Source organism: Peromyscus leucopus, chromosome 4 (assembly GCF_004664715.2).
Source record: "Peromyscus leucopus breed LL Stock chromosome 4, UCI_PerLeu_2.1, whole genome shotgun sequence".
Classification (NCBI taxonomy): Eukaryota; Metazoa; Chordata; class Mammalia; order Rodentia; family Cricetidae; genus Peromyscus; species Peromyscus leucopus.
The window spans coordinates 149186446-149211622 of record NC_051066.1 but is presented as its reverse complement, the minus strand read 5'-3'; the positions used below and the strand labels follow the sequence as shown (position 1 = coordinate 149211622).

The 25177-nt window shown below is 49.2% G+C and overlaps 1 protein-coding gene across 1 annotated transcript in view; it reads right to left on the bottom strand.

Annotated features, from left to right (window-relative positions):
• Positions 1–25177, bottom strand: part of Eya2 (EYA transcriptional coactivator and phosphatase 2) — a 168238-nt gene that overhangs the window by 5886 nt on the left and 137175 nt on the right. The window contains exons 10-13 of the mRNA XM_028868502.2: positions 12431–12520; positions 5383–5441; positions 3089–3249; positions 310–424 (exon numbers count right to left, since the gene is read on the bottom strand). Coding sequence (XP_028724335.1) covers positions 310–424; positions 3089–3249; positions 5383–5441; positions 12431–12520 — 425 coding nt within the window. The remainder of the gene's footprint in view (positions 1–309; positions 425–3088; positions 3250–5382; positions 5442–12430; positions 12521–25177) is intronic.

Sequence of the window (25177 nt, the reverse complement as noted above, 5' to 3'; positions counted from 1 at the left end):
CTCCTTGGCTCAAGGCCCCAGGTCATGTGACCACAGAACAAGCGTGGGACTGCTTGGACAGGTGAGGACCGGGGGCCACAGGACAGCACAGGTCCATCCCAGTCTTCTGAAAGCTCTGAACCTGGAAGGCTCCTGGGGCAAGTGGTCCCAGTGACTCAGAGCAGGCGTCCGCTGGGCCTTGAAGCGGTAAGCTCTAGCCCACACTGGGAAACCGCAAATGAGAGCTGGGAAGTTCCCCTCCAGTGTCCTGCCAAGTGAGGGAATGGAGACGTCCCCACTGTGCGGGGGTGAGGGGGGGTGGCCACTTGCCGAGAGTGGATGAGGTTGAGGGCCTTCAGGGAGTGGGTGAGCCAGAGGTCAGTCAGGGCCTCCAGCTCTGCGCGCAGCTGCAGCCACGTCTCTCTTTTGGGAGCGCCGATCAAGCCTGCAGGAAAGGGAATAAGAGGATGTCCTCGTGTTAGAAAGAGCGGAGGGGAACCAGGGGGGCTCGATCACTCAAGGTCAACTCAGTTTAGCCACTCTTCATCTTCAGAACATGCACTGTCTGGCTTATCCATCCAACCATCTAACCATCTACTCTAACCCACCCACCCATCTAACCTGCCCACCTACTCATCTACCCACCCATCCAGCTACCCACCTACCTATCCATCCAATATTTCTTTTCTTTTCTTTTTTAATTTGTTTTTTTTTGAGACAGGGTTTCTCTGTGTAGCTTTGCACCTTTCCTGGAACTCACTCTGTAGCCCAGGCTGGCCTCGAACTCACAGAGATCCGCCTGCCTCTGCCTCCCGAGTGCTGGGATTAAAGGCGTGCGCCGCCACCGCCCGGCCCATCCAATATTTCAAGGTTGTCCTCTGTGTGCTCAGTATTGTGACAGGCACTGAATGTGCGGAGCTGAAGGCTGTGTTCTGGTGGAAGCCCCACCTCAGCCCCTGGCACCCATACACCCAAAGAGTCTGGAATGTTCTAGTGGAAGCTCCACCTCAACTCCCCTCCTCCATCTCTCTCCCCAAACCCGGCCCCTCAAAGCCCCCCAAACAGCAGCTCCTCCCCTAGAGCTGCTGTTCCAGACCCCTGTCCCAGGACGCCCACCAAAAGCCAGCCCTTCCCTGAGGCTGCTCAAGACCACGCCTACAGGGTACTTAAGGCCTGGGAGCCATACTTCCCATGTGACCCTTCCTCTGTGACTCTTGCCCAGCCTTCCCAAGGGTCACCCGGAACTGCTTTGCTCATTAAACCTGGATTTATTAATTTGGTTTGATTTGGATTTTTACATCAGTGGTGGCGGCGGCGGTGGCGGCGGCGGCGGGAACCCAGCAGCTGGGTATTTTAAAACTTATCAGGTTGGAACCATTAAGATGGACACAAAGACAGAGCAGAAGATACGCATGACTAACTTTGCTGGGATCTTACTATGCACAGAACATGTGCTTAATGCGACCTCCTTCCCTTCATGCTCACAGAAGCCTCAGAGGTGGGCACTAACTGTGCTCTGTCCTTTAGATGAAGACACGGGACCCTGCAAGCGGTTGATGCACTTGCTTAGCACAGGGAAGAAACAGTGGAGCCAGGACTGGCAGCTGACTGCGGAGCCCTCCTGGATGTTTCTGAACTGTCTTTCTCAGCTGGCTTTCAGCCTTCTTAAGATAAAGTCCAGAGTCTCCAAATGATCTGGTTGCAACTGTCAACCTCACCTCCCTGCCAGGGCTCTAGAGTTTTTCTATTCCAGCCTCAGGGAATTCAGGGAAGTGCTAGGTGTGTGCCGGCCTCAGGACCTTTGCACACTCCATTACAGAGCCCGATTCCTGTTCTCTTCTCATCTTCCTCATCTTTTACCTAACCAAGTCCTCTACCCAACATCTCGGGTCAAGTCCACCAGTGTTCTCTCTCTCAATCCCTGGACCTCTTCCCAGGGCTTCCCACTAGGATTTAAAAGTCCATGATCATGTGTTTGATGTCTGCTCTAACAAGACAGGTCAGGAGGGACTTGTGGGATAACATAGGGTCATCCTGGGTGACAGGGTGACACATGCTGGGTGTTGAGCCTGCCCGTATTGGGGGAGGGGGCCTTAATGGGGACCCACTGCTGCCCTGTGCCCTGAGCCAGTCCAGGTCCATGCATTTGTAAATGGCTCTAATTCTGTGGCTGCTCCAGAAACAGCACTTGGGTCCTCGGACTGCACACACCACCAGACTTGGAGGGACCATGGCCTACTCAAGGCAGCAGCCTTGGAGGGGGTGGCAGCGGGGCCAGGAATCTGTATTTTTCTAGGAACAGATGTAGTCCGCCATCTGAGCGGCTTTGGTAGTATTAAGAAGATTCCATGGGGACCAAGGGTTCTGGGACAAGATCTGTCACTGGTTGACATCGAGGCAGCTGAGAGTGATTGGCAGAAATTGTAACCGCAGCATTTGGGAGGCCGGGGCAGAAGGACTATTGTGAGTTCAAGCCTAGTCCGGCTGCATAGAGAGGCTATGCCTCAAAAGTCAATGGGGACTAGGGAGATGGCTCAGTGGCTAGCATGTTCGTTCACCATGCAAACCTGTGGACCGAGTCCAGATCCCCAGCACCATGGAAAAAGCACCAGCCTGTAACCCCAGTGTTTGGAGAGGCTGAGACAAGAGGGCTCCTGAGGCTTGCTGATCAGCTAGCCCAGCCTAAGAGCAAGCCCAGGCTCACTGAGAGACCCTGCCTCAAAAAGGTGAAGGGGGCTGGAGAGATGGCTCAGGGGTTAAGAGCACTGACTGCTCTTCCAAAGGTCCTGAGTTCAATTCCCAGCAACCACATGGTGGCTCACAACCATCTGTAATGAGATCTGGTGACTTCTTCTAGCCTGCAGGGACATATACAGGCAGAACACTGTATATTGTAATAAATAAATAAATCTTTAAAAAAAAAAAAGGTAAGGTGGAGAGCGACCGAGGAAGATGTCAGACCTCAGCCTACACATGCACATGCACTTATGTACCTGCATGTGCATGTCCAGAACCTTCCAAAGCATCGCCTGGCCCACAGTAGGGTCCAGGAGTACCAGCTCAGTCTTCCCTGTGCGCCCCCATTACTCCTGGCTTGCTGGTCACTCACCACCCACGTTATTGCGGTAGGTGTTGTACATCTCCTTCACCCGGCGGTAGCGGAAGGCAAGCTTCCTCATCCAGTCCACGCCGCCATGCACCCCTGTACCCAGGCACAGGCTGGCCCCTGGTGCCGTGCTGTGGAAACCGTCCGCGGAGAAGTTGTATGTGCTGCAGAGACAAGAGAGGGGTGGCATCAGTGTGGGGAGACCCAGGTCCCTGGGCCCACAGCGGCCTTGGGGTATCCCTGGGTCCCTGGACACACTCAGGGGCAATTTCTCATTCGATTTCGAAGGAGGCTGCGTGCTTGCTGGGGCTGAGCAGAGCCCTTGCTTTGGCAAGTCTTTGGGCGTCAGACTGCACCCCTCGACTCTTTGGGGGAACTATCACCGCCCTGCACGCAGTGACCAAGCTTGAGAAAGTCTCCCTCTTGGCCCCGTGGAAGTCCAAGCACCAGTAGACTGTGCTTACTGAGGGCCAGAGCGTTGGTAACCTTGAGTGTGACCACATTGGCACTCCCCTCTCATCCCTCAATCTAAACCATATGCCTCAAGTGTACGAAAAAATTCTTGAAGATGAGAGGAATAAGTAAAGTGTTTCATGTGTCTGTACTTAATTTTTTTTTGTATTTAATTTTTAAACTTTGCTTCAATTGTGAACTTTTCTTAATCTTTAAATCTTGTAAATTACACTCCTGAATGAACTCAGTCAGCCACAGGATCTTACAGATGTCAACACCCATTTTTCTCAATCAATCTAAAGTCATGTACCAATTATCTATTATCTTTTATCTGTCAGTCATCTGTGTCTTGGTTATCTATCTATCTTCATCTATTATCTACCCATCTATCTACATAACACTTATCTATCAATAATCTATCAATCAATCTATTATCATTCAATCATTATCTTTGTCATGTCATCTATCTAACATCTAGCAATCAACTAATCTATTATCTATATCCATCTGTCATCTAACTACTAGCTATCTATCCATGTATTTATTACTTATAACTATCTATCTATCTATCTATCTACCTATCAATCTATCAGTCCTCAATTAATCTGTCAATCATGTCTTTCTAGTATTATAAAATCAATTGGCTTTCAATTATCTCTCTCTGTATCTAGTTACCTATCACTTGTCAGTCATTTATCCTCTATCATTTATCATCTATTCATCTATCTATCATCCATTCATTATCTATTTATCATCTATTCATCTACCTGTCTATCAGCTATCAATTATTTATCTATCTATATATCATCTATCTACCTACTTACCTACCGACCTAATTTACCAATAAAATGGCCTCTTCTTTGAGTCTTATTCTTTCCCTAAACATCTCTCTGTCAATCAAACTCTGCTTAAATCTGGGGCTGGGGAGGGGGCTCAGTGGGGAAAATGCCGGTTGTGTAAGCATGAGGACCTGAGTTCAGATCCTCAGCACCCATGAAAAATGCAGTGCATGAGGCCTGTGACCTCAGTGCTGGGGCGAGCATGCACATGGTGGGGGTGTGCGGTGCTTAAGAGGCAGAGACAGGAGGATTCTGGGGGTGTTGGCCAGACAATTTAGCCAAAATAGTAAGCTCAAGGTTTACTGAGAGATCTCATATCAAAAATAAAATAAAGTGGAGAGTGAGGAGGAAGACATGTAACATCCGACTCTACACATGCATGCTCAGATGAGCATACCCCCACACACTAAAATGAGTTAAAAAAAAATTCATGTTGGCTTGTCCTGAAATTCCTTTCTGTGGTAAAGCCAAGTGTCCAGTTTGACCTGTGTGGAGGTCCCTAAGTAGGAAGGGGACTCCTCAGCCTGACAGGAGTTGGGGGTAGTCTCTGCCACAGACAATGAGAGCATCTCTCTCCTAGGCTACTGTAAACACATATGGAGTCAAGCCAGTGTCAAGCAAGCATCCTACCACAAAGTTATAGCCCTAGTCTCTATTCCTTTTAACTTACCGTGACAGGGTCTTGCTAGGTTGCTTAGGCTGGCTTTGAACTCACTCTGCACCCAGGCAGGCTTTGTTCTTGCTAGCCTTCTGCCTTAGCCTTCCATGAGTAGGCAAACTCTGTACCACTGAGCTATGCCCCAGCACTTGAGGAGGAGTTTTGACTCCCCAAATTATTCCTTTGTCTTTTAGATAAGATCTCTTGACATAGCCCTGGCTGTCCTGGAAATCATTATGTAGACCAGGCTGACCTCAAACTCACAGAGATCCTCCTGCCTCTGCCTCCCAAGTGCTAGAATTAAAGGCATGAGCAACCATGCCTGTCTAGACTCCCCAAATTCTTACCTTAAATCCTGGCCATTGTCATCAGATGAGACATCATCCACGTGGATTTGGTCACAGTCCTTGTAGAAATGTGGTAAGAACAAAGATGTGCCGGTTAGTCCGAAGTGGAGCTGGTATTTTGGTTTGTTTTTTGAGACAGGATCTAGTAGCCCAGGCTGACCTTGAACTTGCTACATAGAGGAGGATGACTTTGAGTTTCTGATATTCTATATGCTTATAGTTCCTGAGTGCCAGGTTATAGGTATGCACCACCACATCTGATTATAGATGGTAGGATCAGGGCTTCATGCCTCCTAATCAAACACTACCAACTGGGCTACATCCCAGCCTAGTGGCTTTATTTATCTATTTATTGGTTTTTCGAGACAGGGTTTCTCTGTGTAGTTCTGGCTCCTGGAACTCACTCTGTAGACCAGGCTGGCCTCAAACTCACAGAGATCCTCCTGCCTCTGCCTCCCGAGTGATGGGATTAAAGGTATGTGCCACCACTGCCTGGCTGTTGTTGGTTTTAAGAGTGTGTTTCCTAAGCTGAGGGAGGGTGAGCTGGAGCTGGCATTCTTGGGGGCTGGTCTGGGTTTTGTCATGAAAGGTTAGAGCCTAGCTTAGGTACTGACTCCTTTCTCTTCGGTTCCCTTATGAATAAGATGTGGTTACAAGGAGAGATACCAGGTAAGTGACCAGCTCAGCTGAGTGAGCTTTGCAAATGAAAAGGGGTGACTAATGTGGCACTGGAGGGTCCCCAAGTCTCTAGGAAACAGTCACCTGGTCATCAGGTGGGTGCTAATTAACTTTCACCACACAATGAGATCTCTTACATCCAGGCTTTAGCCTTTCTGTAGGTCACCCTCTGCTCCAAAAGCCATGTGCCTCAGTTTCCCTTCTGTCCTTAATTCTGTATTAATAGCCACATGGACCCGAGGACACCATAAAGCAAGATGTAGAGATTTCTATCAACCCAGAAAGATCTATGAACAGCACTGCTTAGGGGAAAGGAGTATGTCAACATCCGACTCCTGGTCTGGCTTAGTGAACTCTTCCAGGGAAGGGCTTGTAAGCTGGTCTATGCTGCAAAGCGTGTGTGTGTGTGTGTGTGTGTGTGTGTGTGTGTGTGTGTGTGTGTGTGTGTGTGTACATGCACTTGCGCTCTCACCATGCAGGTGGATGTTGTAGTGGTCAAAGGTTGATGTTGGGATGACTTTTTTTTTCTTTTTGTTTTTTTTTTTTTTTCGAGACAGGGTTTCTCTGTGTAGTTTTGGAGCCTGTCCTGGATCTCGCTCTGTAGACCAGGATGGCCTCGAACTCACAGAGATCCACCTGGCTCTGCCTCCCGAGTGCTGGGATTAAAGGTGTGCGCCACCACCACCCGGAAGCTATTTTTTCCTCCTCCTCCTTCTCCTCCTCCTCTTCTTCTTCTTCTTTTAGAATTGGTACTTTCTTTCATTTATTTTATTTTTTAGTGCATTTGTGTTTTGCCTGCCTGTATGTCTCTGTGAGGGTGTCAGATCCCCCGGAACTGGAGTTACTGACAGCTGTGGTAACTTCCACATGGGTGCTGGAAATCGAATCTGAGTCCTGTGCCAAGAGCAGCCAGTGCTCCTAACAGCTGAGCCATAGGTCCAGACCCTCCTGAAGTATTTTTTGAAATGACTGCCAACGTTTAAACGTTTCTGAGTTCCACGACCGTGTCATTTGGAACTGAACTTTGGCTGTGCCCTCGGGCCTGGAGGTCCATCTGCAGTTTCTCCCGTGGTCCCATTTGCCTTAGCCTCACTTGGCCGTCCTGTGTTTATTTGGCTCCTGGGTTTATTTGGGTTTGAGATCTTCCCTTCATAGCCATCCTGAATGAGGAAGGGTCCTAGGACCAGCCACACTGACATGTTAATGAATCGCTTTTTCCTACTGAGATAGAGTCTTCTGTAGCCTAACTTGGCGTCTGACTATGCAGCCAAGAATGACCCAGAACCTTTGATCCTCCTGTCTCCACCCGCTGAGGGCTGGGGACACAGGACAGGCATGTGCCACCACAGTTTGTGTATCTGGTGCCAGGGATGGAGCCAGGGCTTTGTGCATGCCCGGCAGGCGCTCTGCCAACTGGGCAGCATCCCCAGACATCGGATGATTTGCATTTAAGATGCAAGGCTGACTTTACAGACCCAAGCACGGGGTCTCACAGTGCACCGCAAACCTGGCACAGGCTGTCCCTCTCTCAGGCCCGAGAGCCCTGCAGGGGTCAGGCAGTGCTCCCCACCCTCCCACCCTCCTCCCCTGGCAGGTTCCCAGGGTTTCCCTGACGTCAGGGGAAAGGCATGTGGGGAGGCCCTGCTTTTCTCATTTGTGAGGGGATTGTCGGGGGCGCTAAAGTGTGACAACAGTAGCGATCACATTTCGGACTTCATAAAATGCCGTGACACTCGCTAGACGCTACCTCATACTCTACCAGCTGACCTGGATCAAGTTACCCTCCAAGCCAGTGGCGCCAGGGCCACCGGACAGGGCAGAGGACAGGGGATCTGGCTGAGCATTTGTGGAGGAAGGACTAATTCTGCTGTGCACCCCATCCCTGGGTGTGTGGGACAGTACCCAAAGCTGGAGGGGAGGCACATTCACAGCACCTGCAGGAAAATTCTGGTCTATCTCAGGTCAAAGAGGGATGAACCGCCCCGTGGAAGGGGTTTCGGTGGGACCTACTGGCAGAGACAGGCAGAGGGTTCCATAGGTGAGATGATGTGGGTTAGGGAACCTGGGCAGAGAACGGCCATACAATGGCAGCTCATTGGTGCAGTGAGAAGCGGGGTACCCCTCCTCTTCCATGTGCTGGAATAGTACCGTGGAGTGAACGGTAGCATGCCCATTTGGGGAACTCCCACCCCATAGCCCAGAAGACCGGGGCAGGTCCTCGAGTCTGCTCACAAAAGGATTCTGAGGCATCTAAAGTTGTGGGAAAGTGGCTCAGAAGGAGACATTCACTGTGGAATCATGTGTGTGGTGCAGCAGCCTACTAAAATACTTGATATTTTAAAAGGACGGATACTTAAGTGGGGAAAGAACAATCCAGAAGTTTATACATCTGGGGGGAAACAGCAGCTCCACAGGGAAGAAGCTGAGGTTGGCCTGGTGGAGGGATTAGCCTTACCAAAAGGGTGTCAACAAATTAATGATAAAGATAATAATAAACACGAGAGCTGTGGGTGTGGCCCAGTCCAGATGTCCTTGTGTAGCATGTGGGAGGTGCTGAGTTCAGTCCACAGTGCCGTCATCACCACCACAGCAAAACAGGCTGAGGAGTGGCCAGAGGCAGAGTGTTTGCATTAGGAGGCTCTAGTCTTGTTCCTCAGAACAGAAAAAGACATTAAACACACACACACACACACACACACACACACGCACGCACGCACGCACGCACGCACGCACGCACGCACACACGGTGGCGGGGGGCAGGGATTATAGGCATATGTATTGCTTTTGAATGAATGATTGAAAATCTCTTCCTGGGAGGAGACAAGACCTGCCATGTCCTCCGAGCTTCACTGTGGCAGGGACTCCGCTCAGACCTTTCCACAGATGAAGAGAGACACTCTCATCGGCCCACCTCACGTGGGAGAGAATGAAGCGGAGCGCACTGGGGCCTGCTATGGGTTGAACTGTCTCCCTTTCACCAAAAAAAGCAGTGGTGGAGTCTTACCCTCCAATGTCCGAGAACATGTCTTTATTTGGAAATCATCACAGCCAATGACCCAGGGGGGATTTTTGTCTTTGCCTGTACCATCCTGCGCGTGCCCAATTTGGTCTGGTTTGGGAAGCTAAGCAGGGTCAGGCAGGTTAGCACTTGGGTGGGATTCCGACAGAGACCAACATGCACAGGGGGAGAATGCTACAAAGATGGCGTGACACCCATGCATGCTGAGGCACGTCCGAGGCCGCCTGGAGCTGGGAGCATGTGTCCCTCACAACCCTGGCCATAGCAGACCGGCTCCTAGAGAGGCCGCAAGGTGTGCACACAGTATTTGGGGTTTTCTGCCTAGGAGATGTGTCCACCTCCTTGTCTACTTATTCATGGCTGTTATCTCCATCAGCATGGACCCGTGGAATTCAATAGTTTATTCTTTATCACTAAATCCCCCAGCTTTGGCCACTGGGGATCCTCTCGGTTTCATCCTGTCCTGTTTACATAAGGCATCGTTGGGATTTAAGACCTTCTGTAGTTTCTGGAGATCCACCTGTCCTCAGCTCTTAAACATATCCCATTGGAAGTTACCACTACAACCATCTTTCCTTATTTTCTTTCTCTCCTTCCCTTCCATTCCCTTCCTTCTTTTTTTTCCCCCTTTTGTTTTTTGAGACAGTATCATTCTGTACCAGCTGATGACCTTGAACTCATATGTAGCCCAGGCTGGCCTCACTATGTAGCTTAGGCTGCTCTTGAACTCCTTCTGCCTCCTGAGTGCTGAGCTCACAGGTGTGCATCACCACGTCTCGCCCTTGACTCTGGGAGATGCTCCTGGCTAACCTGTCTACTCCCAGCCCACCCCCAGGGACACCTTCAAGGACCTTCATGTTGAAGAACGGGGTGGGAGGCCAGGTTCTGGGTACTGGGTGGTGCATTGGTGCTGGGCGGGCAGCGCTTCTATCCTTAGGGGACAGGGCAACTTTGTCAGATCAGCCTTTTCAATTCTAAAGCACAGCCATGAACATGCCTGCCCGCAGGCGTTACAGGGCAAGAATTGGATGCTTGGTTAACGGCTCACATGCCAAATCTGCTGGATGTGGCTGAAGCGAGCACCTCCCTCGTCCCTGCCCAGTCCTTACACATCTCCCCTGGGAGCCTGAGGACCACTGTCATCGCTTCCGGCCTCACCTCTAAGGTCTGCTCTCCACACTGGGCGGCCACAGTAGTCTCTGAGCCACGCCCTGAGGTTCAGTGTCCAGTGCTTCTAACCCCTCTTAGAATGTGACCCCAAGCGCCACCCCACTGTGCATCCCACCCTCTGCTGCTTCTGCCAGAGCTATGCTGTCTCCTCTCCATTCCTGGAGCCGCCAACCGTGACAGTGCCGCGGGCCCCTGGCCCTGCCGTTCATTGTGCCTGGAAGGCCCTCCGCACACCCACAGGCCCCTCTCTCACCGACTTTAGGTCTCTACTTAAATGCCCGAGGGGCCGTACTGGATAGACAAATGTGATGGTTGGGTGTTTTTTGTTTTTGGTTTTTCGAGACAGGGTTTCTCTATGTAGCTTTGGTGCCTGTCCTGGATCTCACTTGGTAGCCCAGGCTGGCCTCAGACTCACAGAGATCTGCCTGGCTCTGCCTCCCAAGTGCTGGGATTAAAGGCGCCACCACCGCCCGACATTTTTTTTTTTTAATAATTTATTTCTTTGTATTTTATGTGTACTGGTGCTTTGCCTGCATGTGTGTCTGTCTGTTAAGGGTGTCATATCCCCTAGTATAGGAGTTACAGACAGTTGTGAGCTGCTATGTGGGTGCTGGGAATTGAACTCGGGTCCTCGGGAAGAGCAGTCAGTGCTCTTAACCACTGGGTCATCTCTCCAGCCCTGTGATGGTTAGCTTTAATTGTTAAGAGTCTCAGTGAGGAATTCTCTAGATCAGGTCGGCCTGTGGACATCCATTGATGTTGGAAGACCCAGTCTACTGTGAGCGACACCATCCTCTGGGCTTGAGTCCTGGTCTGTGTAAGAGGGGAGGAAGACAGCTGGGCAGTAAGCAGGCATGCATTCGCTACTCTCTACTCTGTGGATGTGGCGTGTGTATGCTGTGGCGGATACCCGAGTCCTCAACTTCCCTAACGTGGTGGACTGTACCCTGGAATTGTGAGTGAGCATAAACCCTTGCCTCTCTAGGTTCTTCATCCTCCTGCCTCCTCCTCACCCTCACATTTCCCATTCTCCATGAAACAGCTGGGGGTTGTTTTGAGACAGTCTCACATGGCTTTGACCTGCTGTGTAGCTGAGGATGACCTCAAGCTTCTGATCCTCCTGCCTCTATATCCCGAATGCTGGGATTACTGGCATGTGCTACCATGCCCAAATTATATGGTGTTGAGTGTCGAACCCAGGACTTTGGGCATGCTAGGCAAGCCCTCTACTGATCAAACTGTCCCTAGTCTCTCTTTGGTCTATTTGCATGCAAACCAAAGGAGACAGATTTTCCTGCCCAGCATCTTCCAGCCCCATGCTGGTTCAGCAGTTAGAACGAGTCAGTGTCTAGGACATATCCCTTCTCTCTGAGCCCAGATCACCTCTCCCTCCTCACCCCAGGGTCTCAGCACTTGCTGTCTGCCTCCATTGCTCTCCCATGTGTCCAAGGAATATAAATTTTCTTTTAAAAAGCTTCCACCCTGGACCCACTGCTAATTATTGTTACCCCAAGAGGATCTGTACTAGTTTGCCTTAATGAACATATTAAATAAAGGCATCGCAGAAAGAAGAAGAGGCCACCATCCCATGTGACTGGAGCAGGGACAGATGAGGGCCAGCAAGATCACCCTGACAACAGTGTTCCCCCAAAAGGACACCGACTACAGTTCTGTACTTTCCTAGAAGTTGTTAGTAAGTGATTCAAGCCTCTAAAAGAAATGGGCAAGCTGGAGGATGGCTCAGAGTTTGAGTGCTCCTCTCTTCCAAAGAACCCCACGTTCTGTTCCCAGCACCCACATCAAAGTGGCTCACAACTGCCCGTACCCCAGCTTTAGGGGATCCGATGCCCTCTTTTGGCCTCTGAGGGCACCTGCACTCATGTACACACACATACACATAAACAAAATAAAAATAAAGTCTTTAAAAGAAAAGGAGCCAGGCAGTGGTGGCGCATGCCTTTAATCCCAGCACTCAAGAGGCAGAGGCAGGTGGATCTCTGAGTTTGAGGCCAGCCTGGTCTACAGAGCAAGTTCCAGGACAGCCAGGGCTACACGGAGAAACCCTGTCTCCAAAAACAAACAAACAAAAAAGGAAAAAAAAGAAAGAAAGAAAAGGAAAAAATTTCTAACAGAGACAGCAACATCCCCCAGTAACTTTGAAAGTGAGCATTGCGTGCTGACCTCCAGGTCATTGAAGAACAGATGTGTATCAGCGAGGTTGAAGATCATCTCCTCCATCATGAGGCCGATGCGCACCGACGTCGTAGTGTCCTGTGGGAAAGAGAGGGGACAGTTTAATTCAAGCTTGGCCTCTGGGGCTCAGCCCATCCCCTACCTCCTCCACCCTGTCTCAAGCTAAGGTGAATGGTGCCTAAGTAATAACTGCTGTAGCCCAAAGAGGCTTCCTAGTGTGACCTTACTCAGGGTCAGAGAGTCTGAGCTTGCTTTACCCAGCAGGGCTGCATAAGGAGATGATTTTGCCACAGGCATGTTTGGAAGGGTCTACACCTGGCCTTATGGTGTGCTTTGATCTTGAAAGGGGGAGGTCTTTTGCTCCATCCCTTGGCATTTATAAAAAGCCCTTTTGAATAAACCTCTGGGCGGCTGGGTATTGACCTAGGGCCCTCCTGAAGCTGTCCTGTGTCTCTGTCTTTCTCCTTGTTGTCTAGGTCTATCTTTCTATCTGATATTTCCTCATTCCTCTCTCCTCCACCCAAGAACCCTTCAAAAGGTGGGAGCAGGTCAGAGCTGGACTCCCACAGACTCCCACAAATAGCAGCATAGGTTCTTCCTTGGCCTTCATGTGCTCAGGCACATATGTTCATAAGCACTAGCACATACATACACATGACACACATGTACACCACACACACACACACACACACACACACACACACACACATCCAGGAAACACTCCTGCTATAAAATAAATAATTCCCAAAACAAACCCCTTTTGACCTTAAAAATAAAACAAAATAAAAAAATAATGAAACAAAACAACAAAAAAGAAAAGATTAAATGGAGGAAGTAACAGCTGCTGATCTTGGCTTCACACACACAGCTGTGGAGAACCAGGCCAGCACGGTGACCTTTAGCCGAACACCTCCTCAGGGCTTCGGAGCCTCCCATTCAGGGTCCTGGCCAGGAGGTGGCAGGCAGGCACTCTAACTGGAGAGGGCCTGGAGGAAGTCAGTGTGACCCAGGGAAGGTTGTGGTCATCAGAAACACGTCACCTCTGTGCCACTGCACGTCCCCTGTGGAAGTCACGGCCGCTGCACACCTCACTGTGAGGGTGGCTTTCACACACAGGAGGGGAGAGGAGAGCTGCCATGTAGGCCCAGAAGGACCTGACGTCCTTCCTACAGCGCAGCCGGAGATGCCAGGCACATGAAAGGCACCTCCCCAACCACGACATACTCTTTGGATTAAAGCAGAAGTCCAGTGGTTAACTTGCTAAACAAGCAACATCAGACACGGATGACTTGAAAAACAGAAAGCAATTAAACCCAGAACGGGAGAATGGAGACTGCAGAATGAGTTCAGCGTGGACCACGCCCCTGGACGGGCTGTGCTGGGCCAGGGTGGGGAGGATGGAATGCCATTCTTGTTGGCGGAGTCTGTTTGCGGGTGGCTGTTACCCTGCGAAGGCACAAACCTGGTCCATACTTGGCAGATTTTTCCAGTGGGCCCTGACATCCGCACGTTTCTGGAGTTGACTTTGATGTCATTGTGGGGGTCTGTGCATGCCTCGGGTTGGGGGGCTAGCGTGGGGTGGTGGGAGTGCTCTTGGGACAGAGACAGCACTCTGGATCCCCACGAAGCCTGGGGACTCAATTCCCATGCCTTCTTGATGAAATTCTTTTAGTTAGAGGAGGGTGTTTCAACCACCAGCCCGGTGGTGGTTAGTCTATCTTGGGAGGCCTGGTTGTATTTCTTGGGTGGAAGAGAGGGTAAAAGTGTAAAAAAGGAAAGTCTTTCCTAAAACAAAATCAATCTGATGTGGAACAAGTTAGGAAAGGAGGCAAGCGAGGCTGGGAGAGGCTTTGGATTAGGATGCTGAGTTACTCAGTGTGAGCCGCTGCAGTTGGTTCCTGGGGCTGGAGAGATGGCCGGTGACAGGAGTACCTGCTGTCCTTCCAAGGTTCCCAGCGCCCATGTCAAGTGACCCACAATCACCTGTGGCTCTGGCTTCACGAGATCGGATGCTTCTGTCCTCTGAGGGTACCTGCGTGTGCGTGGTGCATGCACATACACCAGACATACACCACCACACCCGGGGGGAGGCTGATCTGGCAGAATGTAACACAGAATGGCAGCCATCTGCCCAGTCACCCACAGCAGATTCGTTAGGGTGTGTGGATACCACTGTGACACATCTCAGGCACTGGAACTCACAGAGAGAGAGATCCACCTGCCTCTGCCTTCTGAGTGCTACGATTAAAGGCATGTACCACCATGCCCAGCTTATAGCCTAGTTTGAAATGGGCTACTTATCTCTTTATTGTTGGTAACAAAGAGTTCTTTAAATATATTCTACAGGCAATATCTCTGGTAACAAAAGCAAAAAAAAATTTCTTTTCTGGCTTATAATAATGTTCGTTGAACTGTGGTCATTTGTAATGAATGGTAATGAAAAAGTGTTTATTTATTTGTTTATGTGTGTGTGTGGTTGCACATGTGTGTACAAGGAGGTCAGAGGAGAGCTTTTGGGCATCAGCTCTCTCCTTTCATTATGTAGGTCCCAGGGAATGAACTCAGGTTATTGAGCTTGGCAACAACCACCCTTACCTGCTGAGCTCGGACCCCAGTTCAAGCCTCCTTATAATTATCATCATTAGCAGCATCCGGCCAGGTCCATCCCCAGACGGAGGAAAGTACCTTATCAGAGATACCTCTGTGCTCTCTAAGAACAGACTTAAGCATCCAGACTACCTGTTTGAGAAGGCCTGACAGATGTGCCAATTAAGCTTAACTTCCTCCTTTCCCAAATCTTACCTCTAGTTCCAGATCTCCCTTTAACTATCACCAGAGGCATCTAGCTGTACACAGGTTGCCTAGCGACAGAGTACACTTTCCCCCACCTTGCAGAAAAATGGCAGATAGCTTGGTGACCTAGCAACTTATAAATTCTTAACATTTTCTACCAATCACATTTAAGATTATAATTGAGCATATAAGATCCCTCTTCTTAGATGTTACCAAAATTTAGCCTTTAGTTAATTCATTTCCCCATTGGTCACTTCCTTTTTTTTTTTTTTTTTTTTTTTTTTTTTTTTTTGGTTTTTCAAGACAGGGTTTCTCTGTGTAGCTTTGCGCCTTTCCTGGAACTCACTTGGTAGCCCAGGATGGCCTCAAACTCACAAAGATCCACCTGCCTCTGTCTCCTGAGTGCTGGGATTAAAGGCGTGCGCCAGCACCGCCTGGCTAAATCCTGCCTGCAGGCCAGAAGAGGGCACCAGATCTCATTACACATGGTTGTTAGCCACCATGTGGTTGCTGGGAATCGAACTCAGGACCCCTGGAAGAGCAGTCGGTGCTCTTAACCTCTGAGCCATCTCTCCATGTGATTCTTATCACCCCTCCGTTTGACCCTGGAAGCCTGGCTCTGCACTGCCAAGGGATTACTGCTTGTAAGTGTGTATATACCGGGACTCCCAGCGCACGTGGAGGAAGAGGAAGAAGATTTGGAAGAAGAAATGACTAGACTAAGAGCTCGGTGTGCTGAGACTCTATTTCCCGAAAACAGTCCTCGCCGTTCGTAGTTCTCTCTCCTGGGCCCCTGGGATGTGTAATATTAAGGCTGGTCCCTCTAATATTATACAAGAGTGTGGGAGACAAACACGCCACTAACTAAGCCACAGCCATTTTTTTTTATTTTGGTTTTTTCAAGACAGGGTTTCTCTGTGTAGCTTTTGGGCCCTTCCTGGATCTCACTCTGTAGACCAGGCTGGCCTTGAACTCACAAAGATCCGCCTGCCTCTGCCTCCCCAGTGCTGGGATTAAAGGCATGCGCCACCACCGCCCGGCACCACAGCCATTTTTATAGCTTTTTTAATTTAAAATTTTATAGGTATATGTGTTTTGTCTGATGCATGTCTGTGCACCATGTGCATGCCTAGTACCCATGGAGACTAGAAAGGGGCATCGGATTCCCTGGAACTGGACTTACAGATGGTTGTGAGCCACCATGTGGGTGCTGGGAATTGAACCTGGGTCCTCTGTTGAGCAGCCAGAGTGCTTCTAACCACTGCGCCATCTCTCCAGGCCCTCCTTTTAATTTTTAATAGCATTTATCATGATTGGAAATGACCCTAGGTATTTTAGGTACTTGTGATGTAGAATCTCACCAGTTCCACACACCCGTAGGAGGCAACTTCACCAGAGCTGGTGTCTGAGTTCTCACACCTGGACCAGCAGTTGCTCCAGCAAGCTCTTCTCAGACATGACTGTGTATGGCCGGCCCTATGTCCACAGCTTATTTCCTTCAGACAAATCAAGCTTCTAAGGCTACACTGATAACAGTTGCAAGAGCTGGGATTTGAACCCAGGACCACCCAAATAAAAAAGAAAACTAAAATTATAACCACTTCACTCCCTGAATGTGTCTTTGCAGAGACAGTGACATTAAACAGAATACTTTACTTTTACGGCAGTGAAGGCCATGGTCATGTTTCTTTTGATAAATGCCTATTTTAAGACAGCTGTTGTCTACTTTTTAAGAATGGCTTCGTGGGTAAAGGCATTTGCTGTGTTAGCCTGGCAACCTGAATTTGATTCTTGGGACCCAAGCAAGGCTAGGAGAGAACCAACTCTACAGAGTTGTTCTCTGACCTCACATGTAGACAACACACACACACACACACACACACACACACACACACACACACACACACAGGGGAGAGAGAGAGAGAGAGAGAGAGAGAGAGAGAGAGAGAGAGAGAGAGAAAGAGAGAGAGAGAGAGAGAGAGAACTCATCTTCATCCTCTGGCATTTGGCTCTTTAGATGTGTTTCTGAAAGATTGCTGATGGATGGTTAACAACTTCAATGGGCTGGTTAATTTTTCTTCTTGTGCTTCTGGATACAAGGCCTCTGTGTGCACCAGGCAAGTGCTCTACCACTGAGCCTTTCCCAGGCTACAAGTGGGCACATCAACACGGCCGTCGCTTGCTTGCAAGGTGCCTAGAGTACATAGTCTAGTATTCTAGTAACACAACCAGGGGGATTATTGCCTTAGCTGTGTGTGTGCATGTGTGATGTGTGGGTGGGTGCATGTGTGGTATATGTGGTGTGTCTATATGTATGTTTGTGAGTGTATATGTGTGATAGATGCATGTGTGGTGTATGTGTTTGTGGTATATATGTATGTGTGTTGTATGACATGTGCACGTGTGTGCCCAGGTGTGCAGGTGTGGAGGGCGGAAGTTGACTCAGGGCACCTTCCTCTATGATTTTCCGTCTGATTTTTGAAACAGGGCCTCTCACTGAACCTGGAGCTGGACGGTGAGTGAGCCTTGGGGATCCACCTGTCTCTACTGCCTGCCTACACTCCTCCTGGCCCCCAGTAATAGGGTTACAGATGTGTGCTGCCATGCCTGGCTTCACGTGGGTGCCAAGCATCCAAGCTCAGGTCCTGACGCTTGCATAGTATTCACATTCCTCGTGGAGCCATTTCTTCAGCCTCCAGCTCAGTGTTAACAGAATTTCCAGAGGGGGCCTTCCTGGGTATCTGTGCCTCTACTCTCCACCCCTAATGCCAACAGCAACTCCCCGCCTCCTCCCCCCAGGGATGACGGCCACAGACATCTCCAGACTTGGCCCAACAGGCCCCAGGAGCCAAGTCACTCCAGCCGAGAAGCCCCGCTCCAAAGGACTGCAGATGAGGAAAAGTGCGGCTCGCAGTGCACGGCATTAGCAAACCAAGTTTGGAATTACGGAGTGGAAACCGCTGAACTGAAACTAGCTTTCTAATTCAGACAAACTGAATTGCATTAAAAAAAAAAAAGAAAAACAAACAAACAAACAAAACAAACAAAAAAAAAAAAAAAAAAAAAAAAACCATGAACAAACCCGGGTCTGGGGCTGGGCCTCAGCCGGCAGAGCGCTTGCTTAGCTTGCCCAAAGCCTGGAGGTCGATCCCCAGCACCAAATAAACCTAGAGTGCGGTGTAATCCCAGCACTTGGGAGGTGGAGGTTCAGTTCAAGGTCATCTTGACTATCTAGTGAGTTCCAAGCCAGCCTGGGCTTCATGAGACCCTGCCCCTCGCCCATATGGAAATCTCCCAACAACCAAGGCAGAAGGTGGCACTCTGTCTGTACTTTCCAAAGGCGACTTGGGGCAGCTTCTTTAACTTCATGCCCCTCCTCCTGACTTGTGCCGCCAAAGCACCTGCTTCCCAGAGGTCACCAACACCAGTCTGGTCACCGGGAAGCACTCTGCCTTCGGGGTTGGCCTGGCTGTCATCCTGGGCTTCTCTGGCCACACCTAGAGTGTCAACTTGGTTCCTCCTCCTTCAGATGCCACCTGGGCAGAGGTTTGGGGGCAGAGGGAGGGTGCTGGCTTGGCACTGTGCCATCCGGGCCCTTTCCTCTCCTGTCAGGATCCAGACTGCCCTGGAGCCAGGCTTGTGTCCCTGGGTGGTGCTGTCTGGGCTTGCCCACGTTCCCTCCACAGGGTGGGTGTTGCGCTAACTCTGAAGCTGGCTCACAGCCTGCCGCCTGCGGTCACCTCACTTCTTCTTCTGTGTGTCAATTACCCTGACACCCCCAACTTCAGGATGATATACTTCTGCATGAAGACCCCTCTCTTACTTAAAAAAAAAAAAAAATCCCACCTGCACACACAAAACCGACTGAAGCTATCACACCTTCCAGACCAACCGGGCCTTTAAATATTCCTGCCAAGGAGCTGTTTATAAGCCGAACAAATAATTACTCTGCCACGAGGAAGAAAAGTACTAATTAAAGCTATTCATTAAAGCAGCTCGCCTATTCTGTGGGGTTTATCTCTCTGAGTGTCAGCCAGAGGTTAGGGCCGGATTAGCACGCAGTGGAAGCCTCTGCCAGTTAAACCGCCTCCCTGCGGTTAGCCTTTCATAATAAAGTTGTCGTTAAAAGCAAGAATTTAATGGTTTTAATTGGGTTTAATTACTTGGAAACTCCTGGAAAACAGATCAGCTTGTTAGAGAAAGAGAAAGAAAAAAGAAAAAAACTATTTTTTTCTAAAGAGGGAGACAAGAAAATGATGGTAGTGGGAAAAAAAAAAAAAAAAACCAGGTTAATTCACGTGTTTGAACAGTAAAGAAAAACAAACCCAAACCAAAAAAAAAAAAACCTCAAACTTGCTTCCTTGGCAGTTCCAGAGAACAGGAGAGTGAGAAAAATCCGAAAAGCTCAACAAATGGGTCTATCTGTACAAACAAGAACTTCACCAAAGACCTCGGGATAAATTCTGTCATGGCCATAGCAAGAGCCAACTGAGGACTCATGATGGAATCAGGGTCAAGAGGAGAGAAAAAAGATGTCTCAGCTGTTTCTGCTCTCAGGGTGTCCTGTAGCCCCACGGCACATGGATTCTCCTTCTTGGTTTTTTAACCGTGTACGTTTAAAGAATGCAATGCCGTCTAGCTGCAGCGTCTTTCACTCTTATCTGAGGCCAGAAATTCAAAGCCAGAAACACAGAGGAGGCAGCAGCCTCCATCTTGTTTGCCCTGGACCCAGCGGCTGCCTGTATTATAAGAAGGAAAACTCTGAAGGCCTAGGTGAGACGATCACCCTGACATGAGCCGGGTGCAGGATGCCAGGATGCAGAGGCATGGCTGGCACGGGAGCCTAGTGCCTACAGAGTGGCTTTGAACACGTAGGTACAGATGGCATCCAGCAGCTGCTTGATGCTCTACCCCGAGTCCTTAGCAGCGCTCAGTGGTTTCTCTCTTTGCTCATTACAAGTCGAAATCCTTCGGCATCCCCTCCACAGGCACAGCAGCGGGCACAACCAGTAACACGCTTTATGTTAATTAATTAATTTTGGTTGTCTTGAGAAAGGGTTTCTCTGTGTAACAGCTCTGACTGTCCTGGAACTCACTCTGCAGACCAGGCTGGCCTCAAATTCACAGAGATCCACCTGCCTCTGCCTCCTGAGTGCTGGGATTAAAGGTGTTTACCTTCACCACCCAGCACTTTTTATTTTTTGAGACAAGATTTTGCTATGTGTCCCAGACTGACCTCCAACCTGGAGGGATACCTCCTGCCTCAGTCTCCCTAGTATTAAGGACTACAGGCAGAACCACTACTCCTGGTCCCAGCAGCCTGCTTCTAAAGATTCACTTCCTTTTCTGTCCATGAATAAAGTTTTATTGAAACACAACCACACATATGATTTGTGTGCTGTCTATGGTTATTGTCCCATTACAACCAACATTTTGAGTACTTGTGGCAGCCTATTTGATTCTTAAGATTCAGTTTTTTCTTTTTCTTTTTCTTTTTCTTTTCTTTTTTTTTTTTTTTTTTGATACAGGGTCTGGTTGGCTTTGAACCCTGATCTTCCGTATGTTAGCCTCCTGAGCCCTGGAATCACAGGTGTTCATTACCACATGTGGTTTAAGAATCCAGCCTGTAAGACACTGCATTCATTTGCTTTATAAGATCTGCCTACCACAGAGCTGAACCCTTCTAAATACACGTGACATGTTAATGTGCACATTCCAACCTTGACCCCAGGAGGTAAGTGCTGTTGATATTACGACTGTATTCCACAGGTGGAAACTGAGGCACAGGGAGACCAACTTGTGAGATACAGCTAGGAAATGAGGCTGGCTTTGAACTTAAGCCATCTGGTTCCAGAGCCTACACTTTAGACCACAAGAGGGTGAACTTTTTCTATACAAATCCGGTAGCCTAGGCTCCACGTTCTGTGTGGTCTCAAATACAACTCCTCAGCTCTCCCGCTGCAGCATAAGAGCAGCCATGGAGAATGTGTAAGTGCTTGGGAGCTGCTGTGTGTCAACAGAACTTTACTTACAAGGACAGTTGGTGGGCCATACTTGGTACACAGAATGAAAAAGGTCCACAGCACAAGACCCTGACCTGGGAGTCAAGGCTGGGAGCTGGGTGAGCCGGAGAAACCCTACATACTTAAAAAGCCTTTGCTTTGTATGATAACCAAGGAATCTGGAGTTCTCACCTTATAACTCACACTATTCCTTTTTGTGGAATGTATGTACCAATTATACAGATGGACAGGGTATGGTGGACGCCTGAGCTTCCACAGGATCCACTGAGCATGCGCACAAGCACTCAGCATTTATTTCTCCATGTAGAGGCTCTTCAAAATCTCCTCTGTCTTGAACCATCTCTGTGTACCTGAGGATGACCTTGAACTTCTGTTTGTTTTTAAACATTTATTCATTGTGTGTGTGTGTGAATACATGTGCCACAACTTGCACGCAGATGTCAGAAGACAACTTTGGGTCCCTGTGGATCCCTGAGGCCAAAATGAAGTCATCAGGCTTGGCGGCAAGCGCCTTCACCATCCGCCGTCTCTGGCTGGCCTTGCCTCGAACTCCTGATCTTTCTGCCTCTACCCACCAGGTGTTGGGATTACAGGTGCGCTCCACTGTGTTTCCTTCCTTTCTTAAGTCCTTCATTCCTCTGGCCTTTTCCTCTCTCCCTTTCTCATTTTTAAAGCATACAATCTGGAGCAGTGTGTGTGTGTGTGTGTGTGTGTGTGTAGCTCAGCTGGAGAATGCTTGTTGAGCATACACAGACCCTGGATTCCACCCTTAGCAAAACGCCAAAGAAACTTCCTTTGAGACGGACTATCATGTAGTGAGTTTAGCCTTACTCTTGATCCTCCTGCCTCCAGCCCCCACACCTTCCCCAAGTGCGGCGATTACAGGTGTGCTCCACTGTGTCTGGCACAGGTTTGAATATTAATTGATTCATTTTATGAATACGGGTGTTTTGCTTTCATGTAGGTCTATGCACCACATGCTTGCCTGATATCCAAGGAGGTCAGAAGAGGGAGTCAGATCCCCTGAAAATGGAGTTCCAAGAGGTGCTGGGAATTGAACCAGGTCCTCTGCAAGAGCAGTCAGTGCTCTTAACCACTGAGCCAGCTCTTCAGCCCCCAAACTTTTTTTTTTTTTAGTATATAATTCAGGGGTAGCGACCATCTCCATCTACTTCCCAAAGTTTTCTTCATTGAAAAATAACTCTGCATCCCCACAAAACACCCCAGGTCACCACCAGTTCACATCCTAGCTCCTTGGACACGCCCATCTGGAATCACACACTCCAACTCTTACAACACACTGCTCCCTTCCTCTTCATGACCGAATGATATTTCACCACCCGGGTTGGGGACCCGCTTGTGTCCCCAGAGGGACCCTTTAGCTATGTGTTCCTCTTTAGAAGAAGGTCCTAGTGGGAGCTTCCCCCAAACTCTGCCTCCTGCCATGAAAGGGGCCCCCAGATCCATAAACTCAGAGGGAGTAAGGGAAGCTGGCATGGGGAGGGACACCCATCACAGCGTCCCTCAACCCCGACAACAGTGCTGGTGCCCGCCTGCCGCCATCCAGCCACACTCCAGCACCAGAGGCTCCAGGAATCCCAGCAACCTTTGACACGCCCCAACCCCCATTGCTGGAGACTAACCGGCATGACGGCAGGTGAGTGCAGGTCTAGGGGTGGGGGTCTAGGGGGTACCCCATCAACTTGAAAAGGAAAAACCCTGCCATTGTTTCCGTTTCCAGGGCACCTGAGACTTTCTCACCATGACCATCGAGAGCTCAGCCCCTGTATTTAGAGAACAAAAGAACCTCTCGCCCCAGTCCAAGTGAGTTCTCTTAGGTTTTTCAGAACAGAGTGAAGCCTTCTTTCTTCTCCTCTCAGGTCCCCTCCAGCAGGTGGGCAGCGGGGACAGGGCTGGCAAAGGGAGTGGGCAGCCCTTACTAAGTCTTTAACCAGCCCCCCCCATCCCCCCCCCCCGCGCCAGTCCCCTCGACCCAAGCTGGGGGATTCCACAAGGAGACAAGCCGCGGCTTCAAAGACGGACTGTAATGAACGCTTTCCAGATAACCCCTAGCCGTCACCAAAACCTCTATTTTCTGTTGAATGGGATCCTTTAATGCCAAGAAGACGCATAAGCACAGGCCCTCGGCATTTAGGCTCCTGCTTGGGGGTTAGCTATTATAAGGGATTAGGATGACAAAGGGTACCGCCCCCTGCCAGAGGCCCTGTGGCTGTCATTCACCTGCGTGACATCTTTCAAAGCTTCTCTGGCTCCCTCCTGGTCCACCCCCAGGAAAACAGCAGAAGCCTGTGTTTCATGCCTTACAGGATGGGGGAAGTGACCAGGGAAGCTACCCCCAACCCTCTTGTACCACAAACAAAATAACCGTGAGTCGGAAGTGCCCATCCAAATTGTTTCTTCATTGGTCACCAGAACCAAATAGCTTAACTGCCGGAGTCTGAAGGTGGAGAAAGATTCTGACGTGAGCTCAACCCCAGCGGGGGAACAAAATCTCCCACTTCCTCAGCAAATCCTTTCTAAATTGTATTCATCTTGACTTAATCCACCTCTGCCGAGCGAATTAGGCAGTATTTATTTTGAGAGTCTACTTTATAGAGTTCTAAGGACTGTGTTTTGCCGGGGCTGGGGCTCCGCAGCGCGTCAGACCTCAGGCTGTCGCAGGCCCAGAGCCCAGCACAGTGTAAATAAACACAGCTGAACTCCGAGGAACGCGAAGGTTTTCTCATTAAAGAAATAAAATAAACAGCGGTCCTTAAGCACTTTGGCTGGTGTTTGTCAGAGAATGGAAAGGTCTAGATGCCTGAGAGGCAGCTGGGAACAGAGCTGTGTCCTGAGGTGGGTGGGGGTGGGGATTCAACCCAAGGGCCTGGGGATGAACCATCTGCTGGGCCCTTCTCACCCGAACCTTAGCAATGTCAGAACAGTAACAGGATCATTTCTATTTTTAAAATTTCTCGTGTGTGTGGCGTGTGTGTAAATTTGTATGTGTATGTGTGTGCACGTGGTGTATGTGTATGTGTTTGTATGTATGTGTGAGGTGTGTGGTGTATGGACTATGTTTCTATGTGTATACAATATATGTATGTGTGGTGTACGGATGTGTGTGTGTGTGTGTGTGGTGTGTGTGTAAATTTGTATGTGTATGTGTATGCACACGGTGTATGTGTATGTGTTTGTATGTATGTGTGAGGTGTGTGGTGTATGGACTATGTTTCTATGTGTATACAATATATGTGTGTGTGGTGTACGGATGTGTGTGTGTGTTTGTGTGTGTGTGTGGTGTGTGTGTAAATTTGTATGTGTATGTGTGTGCACGCGGTGTATGTGTATGTGTTTGTATGTATGTGTGAGGTGTGTGGTGTATGGACTATGTTTCTATGTGTATACAATATATGTGTGTGTGGTGTACGGATGTGTGTGTGTGTGTGTGTGTGTGGTGTGTGTGTAAATTTGTATGTGTATGTGTGTGCACGCGGTGTATGTGTATGTGTTTTGTATGTATGTGTGAGGTGTGTGGTGTATGGACTATGTTTCTATGTGTATACAATATATGTGTGTGTGGTGTACGGATGTGTGTGTGTGTGTGTGTGTGTGTGTGTGTGGTGTGTGTGTAAATTTGTATGTGTATGTGTGTGCACGCGGTGTATGTGTATGTGTTTGTATGTATGTGTGAGGTGTGTGGTGTATGGACTATGTTTCTATGTGTATACAATATATGTGTGTATGGTGTACGTATGTGTGTGTGTGTGTGTTTGTGTGTGTGTGTGTGGGGGCATGTCTCCACCTCCCTAGTGCTGGGATTACAAGTGTGTCACTGTGGGTTTTGGGGACTGAACTTAATACCTCTTGCTCGCGGAGCACACTTTGTATTGACAGTGTCTCTGCTCCCCATCTTTAT